This window comes from Panthera tigris, chromosome B3 (genome assembly GCF_018350195.1).
Source record: "Panthera tigris isolate Pti1 chromosome B3, P.tigris_Pti1_mat1.1, whole genome shotgun sequence".
In the NCBI taxonomy this organism is placed as follows: domain Eukaryota; kingdom Metazoa; phylum Chordata; class Mammalia; order Carnivora; family Felidae; genus Panthera; species Panthera tigris.
This window is the reverse complement of record NC_056665.1, coordinates 7,102,157-7,125,736: the sequence shown is the minus strand read 5'-3', so window position 1 is coordinate 7,125,736 and position 23,580 is coordinate 7,102,157. Positions and strand designations below refer to the sequence as shown.

The 23,580-nt window shown below is 56.2% G+C and overlaps 1 protein-coding gene across 4 annotated transcripts; it reads left to right on the top strand.

Moving 5' to 3' along the window:
• Positions 1-5,099: 5,099 nt before the first annotated feature.
• ISG20 (interferon stimulated exonuclease gene 20) lies at positions 5,100-21,433 on the top strand. Of its 4 annotated transcripts, XR_006218376.1 has the most exons (5): positions 5,100-5,358; positions 5,645-5,896; positions 14,134-14,334; positions 14,485-14,630; positions 16,043-16,109. XR_006218376.1 is itself a non-coding variant. In XM_042988092.1 (4 exons), exons 2-4 carry the CDS (start codon positions 5,669-5,671, stop codon positions 21,392-21,394), a joined length of 513 nt encoding a protein of 170 aa, XP_042844026.1. In that variant the 5' UTR covers positions 5,100-5,358; positions 5,645-5,668; the 3' UTR covers positions 21,395-21,433. The 4 variants fall into 4 exon arrangements, 3 of the variants coding, with proteins under 3 accessions (XP_042844026.1, XP_042844025.1, XP_042844027.1); XM_042988092.1 differs by lacking the exons at positions 14,485-14,630; positions 16,043-16,109 and adding an exon at positions 21,311-21,433; XM_042988091.1 differs by lacking the exon at positions 14,485-14,630 and having other exon boundaries at positions 16,043-16,334.
• Positions 21,434-23,580: the final 2,147 nt, after the last annotated feature.

The window sequence follows — 23,580 nt, the reverse complement described above, 5'->3', positions numbered from 1 at the left end:
ACGTGGATGAAGTGGCCCTTTCTGAATTCTCCGACTGGGGTGGGAGGGTGGCTTGGTGGAGAGACCGGGAGGTGTGGGAGCACTGAGTCTTGCTGGGTGCTTTGGCATTTGAGGTGGGGGCTTTCCAGATGATGCTTTGGGATGTGGCAAGAACATTCTAAAGCTACAGAATTTATGTCTTTCAAATACTTTGTTGAGCTTATTTATTTTGAGAGAGAGAGAGAGAGAGAGAGAGAGCATGAGCTGGGGAGGGACAGAGAGGGAGAGAGGGAGAATTCAAGCAGCCAAGCAGGTTCCGCGCTGTCAGTGCAGATCCTGACCTGGGGCTTGATCTCATGAACTGTGAGGTGATGATCTGAGCCAAAACCAAGAGTCGGATGCTTTACCGACTGAGCCCCCAGGCGCCCCTATTTTTTAAAATTTTATCACTGCCCTATTGTAGAGCATAAAGTTTATTTAATTTGCTTCTGCTGAAGCTGTGTACTCACTTTTTTAAGACAATTTTTGGTTTTGATTGTGATTAAATACACATAACATAAAATTTACCATCTTCACCGTTTCTAGGTGCACAGTTCAGTGGTGTTACGTATATTTACATCGTTGTACAATCTCCAGAGCTTTTTCATCTTGCAAAACTGAAACTGCTCATTTCACACTTAACTCCCCATTCCCTCCTCCCCCCTGCCCCTGGAAATTGCCATTCTGCCTTCTGTTTCTATGAATTTTTTTTTTTACTAAAAAAAATTTATTTTAATGTTTATTTTTGAGAGAGAGAGAGAGAGAGAGAGAGAGAATCTGAAGCAGGCTCCAGGCTCTGAACTGTCAGCACAGAGCCCAACGCGGGGCTCGAACCCGCGAGCCACAAGATCATGTCCTGAGCCGAAGTCGACACTCAACCGACTGGGCGACCCAGGCACCCCTGTTGCTATGATGTTTACTAGATGCCTCATCTAAGTGAATCGTCCAGTATTTGTCTTTGTGATTAGCTTATTTCACTTAGTGTAAGGTCCTCCAGGTTCATTCATGTTTAGTATGCAGGAGGATCTCCTTCCTTTCTTTAAGGCTGAATAATCATTTGGGTGCATATACCACATTTTGGTTATCCAGTCACCCCTCAGTGAATACTTGGCTTTCTTCCCCTGCTTAGCTGTGAGTAACGTTGCTGTGAACACAGGTGTGCAATGTCTCTTTGGAATCTGCTTTCAGTGCTTTGGGGTGTATACCTAGAAGTAAGATTGCTGGGTCGTATCATAGTTCTGTATCTGATATTTTGAGGAACGGCCATACTATTTTCCACGGCGGCTGTATCATTTTACGTTCCCACCACCAATGCACAAGCTTTCTAATTTCTTCACATCCTCACCAACACTTGTTATTTTCTGGTTTTTTGGGTTTTGTTTTTGTTTTTTGGTTTTACTCATTTATCTTTTTTGGTAGGTATCCTAGCGGGTGTGGAGTGATAATCTCATTCTGGTTTCAACTTGCGTTTCCCTAATAACTAGAGATCTTGAACATCTTTTTGCGTATCTGTTGACATATAGGAGTTTTTTTCACTTTTTGTGTCTTTAAAAAAATTTTTTTTTAACATTTATCTTTTTTTAAGAGACAGAGACAGAGTGTGAGCAGTAGAGGGGCAGAGAGAGAGGGAGTCGCAGATTTGGAAGCAAGTTCCAGGCTCTGAGCTGTCAGCACAGAACCCGACGAGGGGCTTGAACTCAAACCATGAGATCATGACCTGAGCCGAAGTTGGATGCTTGACCGACTGAGCCACCCAGTCTCCCCTCACTTTTTGTGTCTTGTAAAATATTTTTTTTTATTGTTTTGTTTTAGAGAGAGAGCGCTAGTGGGGGAGAAGGGCAGAGGGAGAGTGATTTATTTGTTTATTTTAAAATGTTTGTGTTTGAGAGAGAGAGCATGAGTGGAAGAGGGGCAGAGAGAGGACAGAGGATCCAGAACAGGCTCTGTGCTGATAGCGAGCCTGATGCAAGGCTCGAGCTTGCAAACCGTGAGATCATGACCTGAGCCAAAGTCAGGTGCTCAACAGACTGAGCCACCCAGGTGCTCCTATTATTGTATTGTATTGTATTGTATTGTATTGTATTGTATTGTATTTATTTTATTTATTTTATTTTATTTTATATTATCTTACTATTTTATTTTAGAGCACGCGTGTGCGAGCAGGGCAGGGGCAGAGAGAGAGAAAGAATCTCAAGCAGACTCTATGCTCAGCACGGAGCCCGACTCGGGGCTCCATCCCATGACCCCGGGATCATGACCTGAGCCGAAATCAAGAGTTGGACGCTTAACCGACTGAGCCGCCGAGGCGCCCTATGTTTCTTTTGAAAACCGTGTTCCATTCGCAGTTTTACATGTATTAAATTGAACCACACCAAGTTGCTGCCATTTGGCTGAGCTGGTCCTACCTGCCACATACACCTTAGAAATCCACACAGGCACATTTTTGAGCACACGCCCGCTGAGACAGAAGGTCAGGGTGCCTGTAGGGAGCGGTGTCCTACCCGCCGTTAGGAATCATCCACTCTCAGCCTGCAGCCCGCGCTTGGTGCCACCCAGTGGCAGCCTCTCCACCCTGTACGGTCACAGGTGGGTCGACTGAGGCAGGATGTGTGACTTGTAAGGTTGAGAGGTTCGCCTTGAGGGACTTTCCTGCTGTCACTTGACCTGAGGGCTGCAGCCTTGGTCTGGCCGACGGGTGACACCGGTTAAACCCGGGAAGCCTCCCTTCCAAGCTCTTCCCCCCGCCCATCCCCCTGGCTGGGGCCAGGGGTTTCTCCCCTAGGCTGTCAGAGGGCCCCTGTCTGACCTCAGCGTGCCCAAGGCCTTGGGAAAAAATGCAACACAGATCCGGTGGGTTCTCTCGGTGCAGGTGCTGGGGGCCCTGCAGCAAAACAAGCGGAGGGGGAGGAGGAGAGGATCAAGTGAAGTACATGGGATTTCAGATGATGCTAACTATTCCTACAGAGGAAACCCAGAAGGGATTGGAGGTACAGTTGTGGTTTTTTTAAAACATAATTTATGGTCAAATTGGCTAACATGCAGTGTATACAGTGTGCTTTTGGATTTTGGGGTAGATTCCCGTGGTTCGTCGCTTACATGCAACACCCAGTGCTCGTCCCAACAAGCGCTCTCCTCAGTGCCCACCACCCGTTTTCCCCTCTCCCACGCCCCATCAACCCTCAGTTTGTTCTCTGTATTAAATAGTCTCTTATGGTTTGCCTCCCTCCCTCTCTGTTTGAAACTATTTTTCCCCTTCCCCTCCCCCATGGTCTTCTGTTGAGTTTCTCAAGATCCACATATGACTAAAAACATACGGTATCTGTCTTTCTCTGACTGACTTATTTCACTTAGCAGAATACCTTCAAGTTCTGTCCACATTGTTGCAAATGGCGGGATTTCATTCTTTTTCATTGGCAAGTAGTATTCCATTGTAGATATAAACCACATCTTTTTTTTTCTTAATGTTTTATTTATTTTTGAGATAGAAAGAGACAGAGCATGAGCAGAGGAGGGGCAGAGAGAAAGGGAGACACAGAATCTGAAGCAGGCTCCAGGCTCTGAGCTGTCAGCACATAGCCTGACGCGGGGCTCGAACTCACGGACTGTGAGATCATGACCTGAGCTGAAGTCGGACGCTTAACCGACTGAGCCACCCAGGCGCTCCTATAAACCGCATCTTTATCCATTCATCAGTTGATGGACATTTGGGCTCTTACTGTAATTTGGCTATTGTTGAAAATGCTGCTATAAACATTGGGGTACCTCTGCCCCTGTGCATCAGCACTCCTGTATCTTGTGGATGAATTCCTAGTGGTGTCATTGCTGGGTGGTAGGGTAGTTCTATTTTTAATTTTTTGAAGTGCAGTTTTTAAATTTTTTTAAATCTTTATTTTTGAGAGAGAGAGTGTGTGAGCGGGGGTTGGTGGGGGGGGGGAAGACAGAGAGAGAGAGAGAGAGAGACACACAGAATCTGAAGCAGGCTCCAGGCTCCAAGCGGTCAGCACAGAGCCCGATGCGGGGCTCAAACTCACGAACCGTGACATCATGACCTGAGCTGAAGTCGGCCACTTAACCAACTGAGCCACCCAGGCGTCCCCCGTTTTTTTAAAAACATTTTTAACGTTTATTTATTTTTGAGAGAGAGAGCGAGACAGCGCAAGTTGGGAAGGGGCAGAGAGGGAGACACAGAATGTGAAGCAGTCTCCAGGTTCTGAGCTGTCAGCACATAGCCAGACACGGGGCTCGAACCCATGATCCTTGAGATCCATGACCTGAGCCGAAGTTGGATGCTTAACCAACTGAGCCACCCAGGTGCCTCAAGGTACAGTTTTTAAATAGAAGCCAGAAAAGGCCTCAGTGGGAGGCCAAGGGAGAAGGAACAAAGGGATAGATAACTTGGAGGCAGAGCTCCAAGGGGCAAGAATCTCACCACAGAATATGGTGACGACTTCCTCACTGAAACTGGCTTCTGTTTTTGTCCCAGCTGTAACTCATTCGTCTAGTCAATAAATACTGAATGCTCTACGTGGCAGGCACTGTTGTAAGAGGTCAGGAGCCTGGGAGTGGGTCTAGCCCTAGGAAGTATGGCTGGGCTGCTGGGGGCTCCTTCCAGGCTTTCTTTTCCTTGTCCTCAAATAGTGTCAACCCAGCTGGAGGCAGAGCCCGTTGAGGGCAGGCAGATGGTCATTTCTGAGGCATCCCCAAAACACTGGAACCTCTAGGGGCTCCCTCCTTGCCTGCTTGGCTTCCCTGGGTCGGAGGGTGAGGCTAGCCCTACTCACACCGCAACCTTCCATGCCCTTCCTATGAATAGCCTCAATGTCCCACAAGCCAGCTCCCCCTGCCCCCATGGGAGACCTCACAGAGTGTCAGATTGGTAATGGCCCCGGAAGCTGTGGGACATTCCTTGGGCTCCCATCCTGGGGATGTTTATTCTACAGGCAGGCGGAGGGTGAGAAAGGAAAGAAAAATGTGGCAATCTGCTGCATCCACGTCAGCGGCACCATCTGAGGAGGGGAGGGCTCTTCTGAGCACTTAAGTGTGTGGTGTGGGGTGGGGGGGGAAGGCGAGACATGGGGACATGGAACCTGCCAGCTTTGTCCGTGGTGACTCAGGCCCTTGGGCCCGCCACCTGCCAGCAGCCTGAGGATAAGGAGCAGCCCTGCCCTGCCCTGCCCCGGCCTCCCACCCCTGACTTCGCCTGATAACAAACCAGAAACTGAAACAGAGTCAGGATTCCCGGCTTGAAGTCAGAGATGAGTCACAGCTAAGAGCGAGTGCAGTAGCTGAGAAGTGGCACCAGAGAGGCAGACGTGAGCCGAAGGCACCAGAGGCGGGCAGGTGAGTGGGGGCTGGGATGGCGAGGCCAAGGCGCTTCCGCAGGGCCGTGGCCAGGGGAGCGGGTGGGAGGGGTCCTGGCGGTCCCAAGGCTGCTGGGCCAGACCAGAGCCCCTGGGACCCCCGGGCTGAGGAAGCCGGGCAGGGTGGCAAGGGGCCAGCTTCCCCTGTTGCCAGATGGCGTTCATGACAGACAGGGCAGAGGGGACAGGCTGGCTGGGTGGTGGCCGAGGACCCCCGAGGCCTCGGTCGGCCCTCGAGTGATGCCCCTCCCGCCTCCCCTGTCCAGCGCGTCTGCGGGTCCTGGTGACACATGGAGAGTGGCACCGAGGTGGTGGCCATGGACTGCGAGATGGTGGGGCTGGGGCCCCAGGGGGAGAGCGGCTTGGCTCGTTGCAGCCTCGTGGACCTCCACGGCACCGTGCTCTACGACAAGTTCATCCGGCCGGAAGGGGAGATCACCGATTACAGGACCCTGATCAGTGGGATCACACCTTGGCACATGCAGGAGGCCACGCCATTTGCCGTGGCCAGGCTGGAGGTGAGTGGAGGGCGGCGTGCCAGCCAGGCCGGGGGGAGGGGGGAGGGGAACCTGCGGACAGCCGCCCGCCATCCGCACACACACTTCCCGGCGCCTTGTCCAGGTGCCACATCTGGGACCTGTGACCCCAGCCGTGGAAGATTCCCCCCTCCGCCTCTGCATGACTAGGGCACGGAGAAACCTGTTGGTGTCTTCTTCACGTCCCTGAGAAGCCTTCCTCCATCAGACAACCTTAGACTCACGTCTGGGAGCAGCCTTCAGGGCATCGGGTCCACCTTGCTGGTCTTGTGATGGGGGGAACTGAGCGCCCCTGATGCCCCCCACAGCGTGATTCTTTGCTCTGCCCTGAGCTGCCACTGGCGAACCCCGTGAGGAAATGAGGAAAGTGAGGCCCTCGCCGGCTGGGCCCTGGTAGCAGGCCTCAGGTCTTGAAGAACAGGCCAGAGCCCCCCCACCCCCCCACCCCCCCCAGGCTCCGGGAGCTTGTTCCCAGACCGCACAGTAGGGCCCTGCCGTCGGCTAGAGGTCAGCGTGCGGCCCCAGGACCTCCCACCCTCCTGCCTCACCTTTTGTTGTGATGACTTTTCCAGTCTCCGCTTTCTGTTTCTGTTTCTGTTTCTCTGAATCACCAGACGGGAAGCAAAGTCTAGCACCTGCTTTAGTCCCTTCTGGGAAGGTTTGGAGGGGCGAGTGAACTCATCAGTATCTAGGCTGCCGGGGCTCGGGGAAGTCCCCGAAGAACAGAGGGGACCGCGGTCCGTCCCAACTGTGCACACCGCGTGCGTGCCAGGCTCCAGGCGCTGCAGAGAAACCCACGGCGGTAGCTACTGTTTACTGAGCGCAGGCTACTCGCCGGGTGCAATCCTGGGCACTGGCCGCCCGGAGCTCACTCACGCCTCCCGAATGGCCTGCCGCGAGGCCTCTCAGGAGCCGGCAACTCACAGTTGGGAGGGGCCGGTTTTGAATCTCGGCCGGTGACTTAGCAGCTCCTTGGGCGAGTTACCTGGGCGGCCTCTCTGCACCCAGTTTCTCCCACCTGGAAAAGAAACTGGGTACGATAACAGCAGCAACCTCATAGGATTATTGTGAGGCTTGAGACAGCGCCTAGAAGGAGCACCTGTATTATGTAAGGACTCCAAAAATGTTAGCTATTACGAGCGTCTGTTATCCCCATGTTGCAGATGGGGAAACCGAGGCCTGCTTGAACTAAGTGTATTGGTTTGCTCGGGCCACCATGGTGGAGTAGCACGGACTGCGGGGCTCAAACAACAGAAATGTACTGTCCCAAAGTCCTGGAGGCAGGAGGTCTGAGCTCAAGGCGGTAGCAGAGATTTGTCTCTTCTGAGGCTGTGAGGGAGAGTCCGTTCTACATCTTTCTCCCAGCTCCTGGGGGTCTGCTGGCAGTCTTCGGTGTTTCTCGGCTTGTAGAAGCATCACCCTAATATCTGCCTTCTTGTTCGAATGGCGATTGCCTTGTGTGCGTGTTTTGTGTCCCCCACTTCCCGTTTCTGGAGACACCAGCCATATCGGATTAGGGCCCACCCTAATGACCTGATGACCAGTACTTACATCTGCAATGACGCTGTTTCCAAATAAGTCACATTTTGAGCTATTAGGGGTAGGATTTCAACAGAGGAATTGTTGGCAGGGGCGGGGGCGGGGGCGGGGGGACACAATTCAACCCACAAGACTAAGTGACTCACAAAGTTTTAGGTAACTAGATGTGGTCAGGACTCAGAACTCAGGCTCAAAAGTCTAGGGCTGTGTGTCCAACAGGGGGCTGCCAGCCACACGTGGCTGAACACCACCAGTGTTCAAATACCTCCCATGGCTCCCTATTGCCTGAGGTCCCCCCAGCACACACTCATGGCCATCCAAACCCTACCCACCTGCCATTCCTGCCTGCCCTTACAGCTCAGCCATCATCCAGCCAGTGCTCTGCCAAGCCCCTCCCCCTGCCCTCTCCCATCCCTGCCCCTGGTCCAGGCCAGAGGAGTCCTTCCTGATGCCCTTCCCCACCCTGTCCACCACCCCTACCTCCCCACACTGGACTCTGTAGCGGGGGGCTCCAGTTCTCCTGGCTGTGGCCCCTGTGCTTTATTTATTTATTTTTGTTTATTATTTTTGAGAGAGAGAGAGAGAGAGAGAGAGAGCAAGCGGGGAAGGGGCAGAGAGAGAGAGAGAGAGAGAGAGAGGGAGAGAATCCAAAGCAGGCTCCTTGCTGACAGTGCAGGGCCTGACACGGAGCTTGAGCTCACGAATCGTGAGATCATGACCTGAGTGGACGCTTAAGTGACTGAGCCACCCAGGCGCCCGGCCCCCACCCAGGCGCCCCGGCCCCTGTACTTTAGAGCTTGTCTGTCCACACACATGGTCTGCCTCGTTCCACGTTCCTGCTGTGCACTCTATCTGCCCCCAGATTGGATGGTGTGCTTTGCACGCAGAAGGTACCCTGAGAATGTTTGTGGGACTACAGTTGAACCGATTTTCACAAAATACAGAGTTCTGGCAGCGGCATGGAACGAAATCGCCTCTGGCCTCCTGCTGGCCTTTGCTGTTAAGATGCAGTGATACGCACACAGCCTGGGAGGTGGAGAGCAAGTGCACTGTCTTTAGAACTTGTCTGGACGTGGCTCTGTGTCCTCTGGCTCGTTGCTAAACCTCTCTGTGCCTTCAGGAGGCACATCTACAGCACAGGGGTGACGAAGCAGCATGGGTGTATCCAGCACCGTGTCCTGGAGCCGTGCTAAGTATTTTCCACATGCCGCTGCCTTTACTCTCCACAACAACCCTGGGAAGTAGTTAACCAGTGTCATTACTCCATTTGACAGATGAGCAAACTGAGGCACAAGGCTGAGCCAACTGTCCAAGGAAGGAGTAGAGCAGAAACTCAAATTCTGGCTCCAGAGCTTGCTCTGGGATGTTCCGATCCCACGATCCACGTGTATACACGCTCCGTGAATGCTGAGCGTCCAGTATATGCGTGGGACAGTGCTAGGCACCCCATTTTTGAGCCAAGGCGGGAGAAGGCAACGGCTGTCATTTGTTTGCATGAACCAGGACACAAAGGCTGCTTGATCCCACTTCATCGCCCATAGCGTTCTAATCCCAGAGACAGAGACCGGGCTCACGGGCCCCAAGATGTGAAGAGCTCCCAAAGGGAAGAAGCCTATCATTGCCTCCCGCGCCGGGTGACGCCTCTCAGGTGAGATTAGGGCTCGCCAGGCTTTGGTTTCACGCAGGCAACTTTCAGAGGCTGCTCACCAACCTGTCTCTTCCTCCCCTAGGAGTGGTGACTGGGTCCCGCCAGTGGTGAGCCGTAGACCGGCCCGTGGCAGCCAGCGGGGTTCTGGGGATCCACTAAGCCCCCCCACAGTCCACCCTGGAGGGTTGCTACCATAGGGCACTGAGATTGTGCAGGGGATCCCCCCTCCTCTGTTTTTTATTCTTATTTTTGGTAAAGTGGTTACATTACCTTTTTTTTTTAATGTTTATTTTTGAGACAGTGCAAGCAGAGGAGGGGCAGAGAGAGAGGGGGGACAGGGGATCAGAAGCAGGCTCTTCGCTGATAGCACAGAGCCCAAAGTGGGGCTTGAACTCAGAATCTGAAGCAGGCTCCAGGCTCTGAGCTGTCAGCACAAAGCCCGACACAGGGCTCGAACTCACGATCCGTGAGATCTTGACCTGAGCCAAAGGTGGACGCTCAACTGACTGAGCCACCCAGGTGTCCAGTTACATTACTTTTGTAGTGGAAAGTAATCGCTTGTTACCTTCCGAAATCTCTAGGTCTGACATCATCTAGAGCAGCGGTTCTCAGTGTGGAGTGGGTTTTGCCCCCCAAGGGACAAATGTCTCACTATCTGAGACATTTCTGGTTGCCACAAGTGGGGCAGGGGGCCTGCTACAGACATCCAGGGGGTAGAGGCCAAGGACAGTGCCAAACATCCTCTAATGCACGGGACGGCGCCTCCCCCAGCCACACACACACCAGAGAAAGTGTGGAAGTTGAGAAACTGGTCTATAGAGCCCCATGAATCAGGCTGCCAGCTCAGAAGAGAACCCAGGAGGAGACTGAGGTCCAGAGAGGGGCAGTGACTTGCTTAAGGACACACAGCAAGCCGTGATACAACTCAGTGTTCAGATTCAGGGCTCTCGCCTGGTGAGTTAATTAATGCTGTTTGTTTTGTTTTCTTAATTGTAATTTTTGATGGCGTGTAACTTACTTTTGTAAATTAATGCTCCTTTCATGTTAACCCGGTACACTGAGTCGCATCTACCCTCTGACCAGGCTTCGGGAGGGATAATTACAGTTTTAGTTGGCAAACAAAACAGCCGAATCCCATGAAGCATCCCGGTTTAGGAGGGAAACGCAGACAGAAGAGAGGCCACAGTAGCCTGTGAACAAGGAGTTACTGGGCCAAGTGCCGCCTGCTGGGGCCCCGCCCCCGCTCAGGTGTCTCTGGGGCAGGTGTCTTTGGGGCTTGGCCAGATGGAGGAGGGTGACTTCACCGTCCAGGTTTCCCCTGGCATAAGCAGTCTTAGGGGGTGCGGGGAACAGGCTGGGGCAGGGCCACCTGCAGAACTGGGCAGGGGACAGGAGGAAAGGGGAGACTGAGGCCACTCTTGAAGATAACAGTAAGGCCTGGCCCTCTAGATTTTTCATAAGGGCCCCAGGTGATTTTTCCGACCAGGAACATCCGGGGAATACTTGGAACAAGAGTGGCACTGCAGTAGAAGGACCCTCCAGGCAGACACAGGCCACTGGTCCTGGTGCTACCCTGCCGTGTGACACGGGTACGCGCTGCTCTGTAGCCCCCTTTCCCTGTTGGTAAGATGGTGTGATCATCCCGGCCTTGTAGGGGCCACGTCCCCGATCCAGGAGATCTGAGCGCTGCCCCGGGCCCAGCATGGCTCTCCGCTCCGCCATTAATGACGCTGGAGCAGGTTCTCAGCAGGTGGTAATAACAACTATAATAACAGTGATGGGGTCAGACAGGTCTGGACACCTCACTGCAGCTCTCAAGTCACCAGCCCTGTCACCTGGGCAAGCCTCTTAACCTCTCTGGTCCCCAGGCCCCTCCTCTGGGACATGGAAATCAGAATACCCGGGTTGAGAGGTCTGGCCTGGCGCTGTGAGAGCAGCAGATGGGTGATTGTCCCTCCTCCCCACTCAGTTCTTTCCAGGAATTCGAGTCTCCGCCCCCTGTGTTTGGCACTCCTGACACTGACTGAGGGCAGGTCCCGCGGCCAGCAGGTCACAAAGCCCTGCGGTCCTGCCAGCTGGCACCTTCTCCCCATCCCTGGCTCCGGCAGGCCTCCCTCTTCCCTCCCCGGCCCTGTCTCAGAAAGTCGGGGGAGCCCTGGCTGCTAATGGGCCTCACCTCTCCAGGCCTTTGCCTTACAAATGGGGAAACCGAAGCCCAGAGATGGCCTGTGACCTCCCTGAGAGCACACAGCAAGTCCCAGCAGTCCCTCTCTGCCCAGTGCCCAGTGCCCAGCATGTTTTTGGCCTGAAACCTTGCTGACATCTCTCTGCTAAATAGACTCATCTCATTTTTTCCTGATTCCTTCTGCTTGTCTACCCCCCCCCCCCCATTTTATTTGTCTCCTCATGAGCCCAGCGATGCTGACTGTAGCCACCCCCCTGCCAGGACCCTGGGGCTCAGGAAGTGATTAATTTCCCAGGAATCTACCTCACGATGACTCTTGTCCTCTTCCGCCTGGGAACAGTGCAGCGGTTTCTGGGATGGCAGACAGTCCCTCAGGGCTTTGTGTGAACTGGGCCTGAGCCAGCTCCTCGTTGGGGGAAACAGGCCACATTGTTCGGGAACACAAAGAATGTGAGCAAGAAAAGGTGTGTGACCCACAGCTGCCCTGCGGGGCCTGTGAGCGCCACCCCTCTGCCACGGGCTGGCGGGGCCCTTTCCTCCACAGTAGGACTCGAGCTGCTGGTGAGGGCCGGTGTCCTCACCGCTCAGGTGACCTCTAGATCAGCAACACCAGCCCCACCTGTTAGAGACGTGAGATCCAGGGGCGCCCGGGCAGCTCAGGGGCTTAAGCGTCCAACTGTTGATTTCGGCTCAGGTCATGATCTCACGGTTCGTGGGGCTGAGCCCCACGGCCAGCTCTGAGTTGAGTGTGGAGCCTGCTTGGGATTCTCTGTCTTCCTCTCTCTCTGTCCCTCCCCCACTCTCTTGCTCACTCTCTCTCTCAAAGATAAATAAATAAACACTGAAAAAAAAAGTGAAATCCAGAGTTCTGGGTTCACCAGGTGACTCCCACCCCAAACGTCCACTGGAACCAGCACGATCCATTCCTCAGGAGAGCTTCCCCAGGCCCTAGGCCTGGGCTCCGTCCAGAGGAGGCCCTGACAAAGCCGTGTGAACAGGGTGGGGTGACGTTGCCTGTTGACGGTAGATGGACGGAGCCCTGCTTCCACCACTGTGGCCAAGGACAAGTCGCCTCATCCCTCTGAGCCTTGGCTTCCTCTTCTGCAGAGTGGCCACAATGATCCTGTGGTCGCCAAGGGAGAGCATACCAATGTCCCCCATGATGTCTCAGAAGGCCACCAGAAACAGAAGCAGGGCACGGGAGGGTGTCAGCCAGGTGGCAGTCTCCTTCCCCAGGCACAGAAGACAGGCCAGAAGCTATGGGAGAGCTGTCCAGACGGGGGCCTGAGCCCCAAGATGCCCCTCCAGCTGGGGCCCGACACAGCTCCGCCCCAGAGCCCCCGTCCATCCTTCTCCGGTGGCAGCCCAGGTGAAGAAAGGGGAGCCTGTGTGGCCGTAGGTAGGAGGCTGTCCCCAGGGCCACCACGGGAGGGGAGTGGAGACGGAGTCCAGATGGGAGGCTTGGGTACTTCAGCGGTCACTCCCCGAAGCTCGGCCCCTGGGCTGGCAGACGCCAGGAGCAGGCCTGCTCTTCCTAAGTGTGCTCGTGACGGGCAGTCCGCTGGCTCTGAAGGCTGGCCCTGCCACTAACCAGCTGTGTGGCCCTCCCAGTTATCTAATGGTGCTCAGCAAATCGCCTCCAAACATAGTGGTTCAAACAATGTCAATATTTACTTTGCTCCTGCACCTGCAGTCTGGTCAGGGGCGGATGGGGACAGCGGTTGGGCTGAGGCAGAGGCACCCGGCAGGCCCGGAGCTGGAACCTCGGGAGGTTGGCTTGCCTACCCATCCCGTGGCTGGCGCTGGGGCCCCTCAGACTCGGCTCTCTGCCTCCAGTGCTCCCTCCAGCACGGTGGCTTCGGGGCAGCTCCGGGCTGCTGGGACACCGGCCCTCAGAGAAGTCAGAAGTCACACGGGCCGGCCCATATTCAATTCAATTGGACTCCATCTTTTGCGCGAGCCAGAGTCAAGGAATCCGCAAACTTGCTTTAAGATCATGAAGAGTAAGCTGGGGCAAATTATTTCACTCTCTTAGTGCTTCCACTTTTTTGTTTTCATCCGCAAAACATGGGCTGCGTTAGCTTTTTACGGCTGCTTTCTACAAAACCACAGGCTTAGTGGTTTAAAGCCACACGAACGGGTTATCCCTCGATTCCACGGCTCTATGGTCTGACCCGGATCTCAAAGGCTGAAACTGAAGTGTGGGGAGGGCTGCGTTCCGTTCTGGAAGCTCTGCGGGGGAGTGCCGTTCCTCGCCTTTTCCGGCTTCCGAAGGCCGCCCGCCCGTGTTCCTTGGCCCGGGGTCCCCTCCTCCTCCTTCAAGGCCAGCAGGAGCAGGTCAGGTTCTCAGGGCAAAGGTTCTTAGGGCCTTCCACCTGGAAGGGCCCTTGCGATTCCGTTGGGCCCATGCGGGTAGCCCAGATCACCTCTCACCTTGCACCCCAAAGCCCACCTGCAGCTTTAACTTCTCTCCGCGTGTAAGGTGCTCGCGGATTCTGGGGTTAGGGCGCGGGCAGCTTCGGGAAGTCATTCATCTGCTTGTCACAGCAGGCTTGTTGACAGGGTTAAATGACACAGGTGACGTACTTAGATAAGTGCCTGGCACACGGGCGTGCTCAGTAGGTGCCGCTGTCGTTACTCGTGCATGAGGAGAGGCCCGGTCCAGCCTCCTCATTATACAGATGATAGAGAGGGTTGAAGCCCAGAGAGGGAGGACAACTTGCTCAGAGCCACACAGCAAGTCGAGGAGGGACTGCTTCCCTCCGGTACCGCGAGGACTCCCAGTCGGCCCAGACCCGCCCGGAGGACCCCGTGTGATGTGCCGGGCGCGCGTCTCCCTGGCCACAGATCCTGCGGCTCCTGAAGGGCAAGCTGGTGGTGGGCCACGACCTGAAGCACGACTTCCAGGCGCTGAAGGAGAACATGAACGACTACTCCGTTTATGACACGTCGGTGGACAGGCTGCTGTGGCGGGAGGCCGGCCTGCAGGGCTGCGAGCGCGTCTCCCTCCGAGTGCTCAGCGAGCGCCTCCTCGGCCGGCGCATCCAGGTGAGCACCTGCCTGCTTTGGCGGGGGGGGGGGGGGGGGGGGGGGGGGGGTGGCCCCTCCCGGTGGCCCCTCCCCCCAGGGCCCGCCCACCACCCCAGGGGCTCCAGAACCAGCATTGGACCCCGAAGGCGCTCTGCGTCTCCCCCACAGCCTTGAGAGGCCGTGTGATTGCCAGCGAGGAGGGGCGCTGGCCTCGGGGTTCCGCAGCAGCCGGCCCTGGACGAGGACCCGAGCGCAGGAGGTTCATTCCAGAGGTGACCCCGGGACGTGCTGGTGGAGCCCAGCGCCCAGTATAGGTCTTGTTTGTTTTTAAACTCCAGCCAGTTACTCTGTGGATAACTGAAGTTTTTTTCTTTAATGTTTATTTATGTTTGAGAGAGAGCCAGTGTGAGCAGAGAAGGGGCAGAGGGAGAGGGGGGTAAGGGACAGAGGATCCCAAGCGGGCTCCGTGCTGACAGCAGAGAGCCCAATGCGGGGCTCGAACTCACTAACCTTGAGGTCCTGACCTGAGCCCACGCTTAACCAACTGAGCCACCCAGGCGCCCCAATAACTGACGTTTAATCCCACTGCCGGCCTCTGGAATAGGGTAAAACGCAGCCCTCAGATCTTTTCCAGGGAGCGGCGGTATTTACACACAGCTCCGAGCAGGCAGGGCTGCTGCTGCTCCCGGAGCCCCCATTTCTCGGCACTCAGAGTCTCCGGCGAGGCCCAGAAGAGGCGGTCCTTGGGGGCTCACGGAGGTGGCAGGGCCGAGGGAGGTGGGCTGGACACCAGCAGCCACGGGTCCACGTGGGGGAGGTATTTATTAGCACCTACTCTGTGCCGGGCTGGTCAGGATGCTGGAGACCCAGGGCTGAGCAGGGCTGGCTTGAGGAACTCCTGGGTTGAGGGAGGGTGGCCCGTTAGCCCGAAGGGATGAAGGAAAGCAGGTCTGCAGGAATCTGAAGGGCGAGTCTTAGTGGAGGAGGGCGGGGAGGGGAGGGCACCAGGAACTGGGGAGGGAGCAGGGGACGAGCCTGATTTTGGACCCCTCCGTAAGGCTTGTGGCACGCAGGACGGAGGACAGAATACACAGCACGTGGATTCACCCAAGTGCTGAGCAAGTAGCATTTAGAAACATCGTTTTGGCATTTAAAAACAAAATTTTTTAACATATATTTATTTTTGAGATAGAGAGAGGCAGAGCATGAGGGGCAGAGGGAGACACGGAATCAGAAGCAGGCTCCAGGCTCCAAGCTGTCAGCACGGAGCCGGACACGGGGCTCGAACCCCCTGAACTGTGAGATCATGACCTGAGCCGAAGTCGGGGCTTAACCAACTGAGCCATCCAGGTGCCCTCGAGTATTTTTTTTATATTCGCCTGGTCCCCTGGAGCTCCCTCTGTGTCTGTGTGTCTGAAGCCCCTCCTCCCCTCACCAGATTATAAGCACCTCGAGGACACAGCCTGGTTCTCCGGATGCTGGAAGCTGTGCCTGGCCATGCCTGGGCCTAGTGCCCCAGCTCTGGGTCAGACAGGAGAAGCCGGGCCTGCTCCGGCCACCTGCGGCCTCCAGGGTGTCAGAAGGCTGGGGCTGCTCACCCACCGACCCCCCTCAGGGCCCGGGAAACCGGGGTGCAGGCGGGGAAGGCCCAGGTCACAGGGGGTCTCTGCATTCAGCCTTACCCCAAGTCCCCCCCCCCCCCCCCGCTCTGTCCACGTGTCTACAGAACAGCCAGTTTGGACACAGCTCGGTGGAAGATGCCAGGGCGGCGATGGAGCTCTACCGAATCTCCCTGCAAATTCGGGCCCGCTGAGGGCTGCCGGCCCGGTGGTGGGTGACCGCAGCTCCAGCCGGCCCCTTCCGCAGGGACTCCCCCAGGGTCTTCTTCTCTTCGGGACAGCAACTCCCCTGCTTTTGGAAAACACGTCTTTAGTAGTAAAATGGCTCTATATTTTTTTCTGCTGCCCCAGTGGCTACTCCCGTTGCCTTTTTCGGAGCCGGGTCACGGTGACGGGCCGTGGTCCACGCGAGGCTTAGACAACAAGGAAGACGGGGCTGGAATGGGGGGCTGGGGAGCAAATGTATGTCAGTCTCTTTAATAATCTGGAATCCTTGAAGAATCTAGGTGGTATGCAGCTAAGTAATGCCCTTGCCTCTGCCTCCCTTTCCCTGTTGCGCTTATGCCCAGGGGGGTGGCACCAGGCTCAGAGGTCCGTTCGTGTCATCTTGGAATGGGTGCCAAGGCCCTGGTGAGCCCGGAAGCCGAGGTACAGAGACTGTGGGGGGTGCTACCCGAAGTGACCTTCAGCAAGTTGCCCCTCCTCTTGTAAAACGAGGAAGCAAAGGCAGGGGACTCTGAAGTCAGAGAGAACGAGGCTGGACTCCGGGCTCTGGCATTTAGGAGCCGTGTGACCCAGAGCGAGTGACTTAATGGCTCTGTGCCTCAGTTTCTCCATCTGTAAAATGGGGGATTCTAACAATTCCTAGGGTTCTCCTGAAACGTTGCATACAAAGCCCCTAGCACCACGCCTGTCATAGCTTAAGCACCCAGCAAATGTCAGTAACTGGTGGTTATTGTCTTGGGAGACCCCAGGGAGAGCAACTGCACTCTGCTGTGGGTCCCTGACCTCTGACGGAAGGGCGTGCATGGCGTGTGGGGAGGAGGGTGCACACCAGAGCAGTCACTGCTCATCGGAAGCAGCAGATGCAGAGTTGGTACTTTTAATCCATGGCGGGGTCCCTCCAAACCAGAATTACCCTGGGGGGAGGGGGGCAGGCGATTCTGGCGCCGAGGACACTTCAGGCACCTGAGATGCTTTTTAAGCGACCCCAGTCCCTAAGCACCGTGTTCTCACACTTGACCAAGCATCGGCATCACCTGGAGGGTGCCGGACCCCACCCCCAGACTATCCGACTCAGCCAGACTGGGGTGGGGCCCCAGAATCTGCATTCCTAACAAGTTCCTCACTGATGCTGGTGACCCAGGACCACGCTGTGAAAGCCACCGCTAAGCATCAGGTGATTGAACATGTGGCCGCAGCTGAGAGCCACTGGCCTATGGTCCGGGTGCCACCAGGCTGGACCCCTGCCATCCCCTCTGGCCGCCAGCTCATGCAGAGAGAGGCCCACAGCCCTGAGACATGTGTCCCAAATGGCCCCACCCCACAGATGAGGGACTTCAGGTAAGGTTAAGGACACAAGGGACTCAAATCCAGGCCCGACTGCCTCATAATGGCAGCGCCCCCCACTCGCACACTGACTTCTGGGGACCTGGAGGACTCCCTCCCCCGTCTGGGAATGCGGGGAGGTGCAGCTTGCTCTCTCCTGCCCTGGCGCCCACCTGACTCCCAGGGCTGTGACCTGGCCCTCTGCTGGGATGATCTGGGGGAGCCTTCAAAGCAGCCGGGTGCGGCCGCCTTGCCTGGCTGAGACTGGCCAGCAGGTGGTGCCCTTGGGCCGTCCGCTGGGCCGGAGGCCTTGAAGGCAGAACCGGCTGGAGGAACACTTGGGCAAGAAGTGTGAGGGGCTGTCTTTAAAAATGGTTAGGGGGCAGCAACCGTGACCCTCCAGGCCGCCCTCGCTTAGCCCCTGAGCTGAGGCTCAGAGAGGGGCTGGGACGGTGAAGCAGCCTGGCCTAGAAGGTGAGCCTGGGCTCTCGGACTCCCAGGTCAAGGTCCTTTCCACGCCTTCAGGCCTCCTTGGAAGGAGGGGAGAACCAGGACTCGCAGAGCAGCGGCACTCCCCAGGGAAATCCGTACCCAGCTTCCCGCTTCCGGCTGTGGTGCTAGGATGCCCCCCGTGGGGAGGTGCCCACCCCACCTCCCAGGCGGACGCCGAGGGGAGGGTCAGGACCCCAGAGGGGGCGTGTGCCGTGGGCTCTGGCCCCGCTCAGGAGCCCCCATCTTCCGTACAGCCAGTTCCCCGGGGGGAGCGACACAGTCACACGGGAGACTCCGAGGTGGTCCTCCAGAGAGCACCAGCTTCAGAGTCAGGCTGACTTGGCTTGCGGGTCTCCCCCCTGAGAGAGCAGCCGTCCCACCAGGTGGGCCAAGAAGGGGGCTGCGACCTCATTCGCAGGGTGCCCAGCACCAGGCCGGAGCGGGGTGAGGACCTGGGAACTACCGATGGTCAGTAAAATAAAGGCCCGCCTCTGAACTCCCGACCTACCTGGGTCCCAGCACAGCTGGGTTCTTGCCTGCAAATGTCAGTGTCATTCGATGAGGCTGTGAAACGTGGAGGAGGAGGAGCCAGTGCTTGCTGCGTGGCTGCTTTGCGAGGAGTTGTGTCGTCCGCTCCCAGTGGCCTGGACAAGCAACTCAGAAAGCAGAGCTGGTGAAAGCAGGAGCCCTGCTCTTACCCGGGGGCTAGAGTCTTCCTTGCACAACACTCAGTCTCCTCATCTGTAAAATGGGTATGTTAGTCCCAACGCCCGTAGCTGTCCACGGGAGCAGATAGGGCCGGGGAAGTGAAACCGCCCTGCAATCTGCCGCCGCCTATACAGGCTTCGGGTGGAATCTCGTCGCCCAGCGAGGCCACTGCCGCCTGCCCTTCTGCCCTCGGTTCTGGCAGGTACAAGTCAGGGTCCACCCCAGACACACAGGCAGAAGGTGGAGCTGGGCCTCGCCTTCTGCTCCCTCCTTCCTGAGCCCTTTAGCCGCCCCACTTTACTCCCCCGGCTAGTTTCCACTCCCCAACCCTGCCCCAGCTTCCTTCAGACCCACAGCCGCTGGCATCCTCCCCTAGCGCTGCCCTCCTGGACCGGGGGTCGGGCGTGTCCGTTCTTACTTTGTCCCTTCTATCTCAGCTCACGGCGCATCTGCCCCTGGGTGCCCTTCCCAGACCCTAAACACCCTGGGGAACTGTCTCTGCTCCAGGGCAGGATGGCCAGGTGAGTGAAGCTACTGTCCAGTCCCCAGAGACCATGATAGAGCCCAGCGTAATGACAGCTCCAGGAGAGGGAGGGGGAGTTTGCAGGGGTGCTGGTCTCTCGCCAGGTGAGCGCTCTACCTGGCGTCCGGGCCAGGGCGGCTCAGGACATGTGGTCTCACCTGAGCCCGTCTCCTCCCGCCCCAGGTGGGCCTACAGGGTGAGCTAGAGGAGAAGAAGGGAGACTGTGGGCAGGTGCTCCAAAGCTCCCAGGCGTAAACGCCTAAGGGACCAGTCCAGGAAGCCAGGAAGCAAAGGAGGGACTCAGGCCTGACGCGCCCTGCAGCACGGGCCGTGCGTAGATTGTGTGGACTCAGCTGATGGTGGCCGTGCAGAAATGCTGGCCGGTGGAAACATCTTCAGGGCTGTGTCTGGCCCCCGGGCCACCAGTGTGGGACCTAAATGAACACCAGTGTTCATTTATTTATTTTTGAGAGAAAGAGAGTGAGCAGGGGAGATGCAGAGAGTGGGGGTTGGGGAGGGGGGAACAGAGGATCCAAAGAGGGCTCCGTGCTGACAGCAGAGAGATTGGTGCAGGGCTCGAACTCACAAACTGTGAAATCACAACCTGAGCGAAAGTCGGATGCGTAAGCGACTGAGCCACCCAGGTGCCCCGAAAATGCGCTGCCTTGAAAGCACTCCTCAGTGGGTTGGGGCCCTGATTTATATGCTCAGGGCTTGCCCCATCGAAGTTCCCACCCAGGATAAATCCAATCCCACTTCTACGGGGTGACCTGTCTCCTACCTTTACATCATTTTCACGTCTCTCACTTCTACTACCCTGAGTCTTTTAAGCTTAGTTATTGGAGAGAGAGAGAGAGAGAGAGAGAGAGAGAGAGAATGTGAGTGAAGGCAGGGGAGGGGCAGAGAGAGAGAATCCCAAGCAGGATCCACGCCGTCAGTGCAGAACCTGAAGTGGGGCTCGAACTCAAAAACTGTGAGATCATGATCTGAGCTGAAACCAAGAGCTGGACACTCAACCCACGGAGCCAGCCAGGCGCCCCTAGCCCGAGTCTTTGACTTTCCAGGTTAGATGCCCCAACGTCATCAGCGTTTTCCCCTCTCTGTGGGGCCCCTCCCACTTCCCCTCTGTCCCACCACCTGCCCATCGCCCGGCCTGTCTGTCCCTTCCCTGCCCACTCCCTGCAACCCCCTAGTCAGCGATTCTTAGCAAGTGGGGAGAGGGTGGGAAGGGAACCAGGACTCCCCGAGACAAGGGTGCAAGCAGCATCCTCCGGCCCGGGGCTGGCTTGGGGAAGACCTGTATGTTCACACGGATCCGGCAGAATGAACTGAGGCACTGAGGATGGGGTCCCTTTTTGCCACCTAACCCCGAGGCATCGAGGAGAATTTGGGGGTGGCTGGAAATGACGGTCTAAAAATGGCCCTGTCTCACTGCACGTACCTGAGTCACCTCTGACTCAGGCCCGTTTGCTGCTGGGGGTGAGGGGATTGGAAAGGTCTCTTTCGCCTCTCACACCCCTCGGCCTTCCCTCCCTCCTTCGCCCACCCGGCCTGAATGGAGAAAAGCGCTTCTATTCAGGGAAAGGATCCTCTGCCCTGCCCTGGCCGGCTAGCTGTCTTCGGGCACTCGCCCAGCCCCCGCTCCCCACCACCCCCGGCCCCGTCCAAAGGCCCGCTGTCTTCCAGGGTGAGGATCCAGCCCGGTCTGGTTCCAAGGGTGGTAAGAACGCTGCCCGCTTCCTGCCCGGCGTGCTGCGGGCTGGGCCGGGCTCCGCGGCCAAGAGACTTACTCACTCGTGGAACAATTTCTCCTCTATATGGAAAGAACATATGCTTTTCCTGCTGGGGGAAGAGAGGGTTTTGAGCAGCTTTGCCGAGACGTGTAGGAAAAGGCAAACGTTGGCCTGGCCCCAGCACCCTGCTTTCAAGCCATGTGCTGCGTGGTCGGTGGCAGAACACGTTGGCATCCGATCCCAGGTGCGGGGGGGTGGGGGGGTGGGGTGGGGTGGCGGGGAGGCCCCGGGAATACTGTTCGGGACCTCCGACTTAGGACACTGAGCTAGCGGGTGTCGTCACGTCTTCATTTTCCTGTTCTGTCCTCCAGCGTTCGGGGCTCAGCCATCCCAGCAGACCCCCCACCCAAGACCCTCAGTCTGAAGGAGGAGCTCGAGCCGTGGGGAGCCGGTAGGACCTGGCTGTTCAGATCTCACTGCACCCAGGACTGGCTGGAGTCTAAAGAAAGGAGAGGCAGCTGTAAAATAAAAATTCTTTCTCTGTGAGCTAGCATCTTTCCTCTAAGGGACAGGAAAAGGCTGGAAGCAAGAGATCGAGGCTGGCGCTCCTCTGTAATGAGGAAACCCCAGGAGCCTGGACCGCAGTGCAGCCACAGGAAGGGCAGGACCTGGCCGGCAGCAGGCTGAAGGCCAGTCACTCCCCCCCCAACCAATTGCTTCCGGGCTGGGCACTCCTGAGCAGCAGCCCCTCTGAGCTTCTGTTCCTGACCTGCAGACTGGGGATAGTGATAACCGCCCGGTGCAAGGGTCAGAGACAACGACGTGAAGTGATGGGAACAGACGGACGCTCAGAGAAACACGGCCTTGAACCAAGATGCATCCCGGCTCTGAGCAGGGGCCTGGCTGCTGGCCAGGGTGGGGGATGGGCACCGGGCCTGGAAACGCCTGCTGTGGCCGACTGTTTCTGGGTCCTCCAGGAACCGGGTGCCTTTTGTCCCGCCCTCTCGGGCCCGCCCCTTATTCAATTTATTCACGTCAATAAATTGCGCCTCCTGGTGTACTGCCGGTGTGTTAATGGTCTGGGCCCCTATTACGGAGTATCACAGACTTTGATTTTCACAGTTCTCGAGGCCCGGAAGTCCAAGCTCAAGGTGCCAGTAGGTCTGACATCTGGTGAAGGCTCCTCCTGGTTTGCAGACAGCCATCTTCTTGCGGTGGAGACAGAGGGCACCTCTCTTGCGTCTCTTCTCTTCTTTTTTAAAAAAAAAAATATTTTTTTAATGTTTACTTTTGAGAGACACACACACACACACACACAGAGTGTGAGCAGGGGAGGGGCAGAGAGAGAAGGAGACACAGAATCCGAAACAGGCTCCAGGCTCTGAGCTGTCAGCACAGAGCCCGATGCGGGGCTAAAACTCAGGGACCGTGAGATCATGACCGGAGCTGAAGTCAGACGCTTAACTCACTGAGCCGCCCGGGACCCCTCTTGTGTCTCTTCTAAGGACACAAATCCCATAAGGGAGGCCCCACCCTCATGACCTGACTCCCTCCTACAGGCCCCACCTCCAAACACCCTGGCACTGGGGATGAGGGAAAGGGGAAGCCAGCCAAGGCCCAGGGAGGTTAAGTAACTTGGCCAGCGTCGCGCAGGGATGAAGTGGTAGGTTTGGGACTTGAATTCATCTTAGGGGGAAAGATGCTTGGGATTCGTCACCCGTGGAGGGGAATGAAAAACCCGATCTTTCCTCCTTCTATAGCAGCACAAGGCCCTCCCTGGTATGGAGAGGAAAGTGTCCCAGGACAAGGGGAGATTGGGTCAGGACTCAGGGTTCCTGGCCTTCGGCAGCAGGCACTGGAAAATGGAATTTAACCGATGTTATTGGCACCTACTGTTTACAAGGCACACCATAGCGTCTCCCAGTTTAAAACCAAAGCAAAGAAAACCCTCGATCCTATACTTTCCCACCTATTGTCCCAGCACCCTTTCTCCCCCAAGCATCTCAAACATCATCTACACCCCGTCTCTCCTTATTCTCACCTCTCGTTTGCTCTAAACCCCAACTCGGCCTTCTCTTCCTGCCTCTCCACGGAAACTGTTCTCACCAGATTACCAGCGAGCTCCATATTGGCAACTTCAAGATATCTTTAGGTTCTCGTCTTGTTAGATCTCTCCACATATTTCAACTTTCCTGGAGTGAGTTTCCTCCCTCATTGTCATTACCACCAGTCACCATGCCATACTGCGGATCTGCAGAACTTACTTATCACTGGAAGTTTGTGCCCTTGGGCCAATGTCTACTCTCTCCCTCTCTCCCACTCCCCCAGCCCCTGGTAACCACCATTGTAGTCTCTGTTTCTGTGAATTTGGCTTTTTTAGATCTCACCTGTAAGGGAGATCATACAGTATCTTTCTTCTTTGTGACTTGTTCCCAGACATGCTCTAATCTGAAGTATATGGTTCAACAAGTTTTGACAAATGCCCATATAACCGTATATATCCAGATAACCTACACTTCTGTACATGTAAACATTTTCATTGTCCCAGAAAATTCCCTCATTCTCCCTCTCCAGTATCCACTATTCTTTTTTAATGTTTATTCACTTTTGAGAGAGAGAGAGAGAGAGAGCATGAGTGGAG

Excerpts from the sequence above, each read along its gene's own strand:
- ISG20 (XM_042988091.1), top strand. The coding sequence starts at position 5,669 with ATGGAGAGTGGCACCGAGGTGGTGGCCATGGACTGCGAGATGGTGGGG. Across the intron at positions 5,897-14,133 it reads TTGCCGTGGCCAGGCTGGAG|ATCCTGCGGCTCCTGAAGGG; the intron begins GTGAGTGGAGGG and ends CCCTGGCCACAG. Across the intron at positions 14,335-16,042 it reads TCCTCGGCCGGCGCATCCAG|AACAGCCAGTTTGGACACAG; the intron begins GTGAGCACCTGC and ends ACGTGTCTACAG.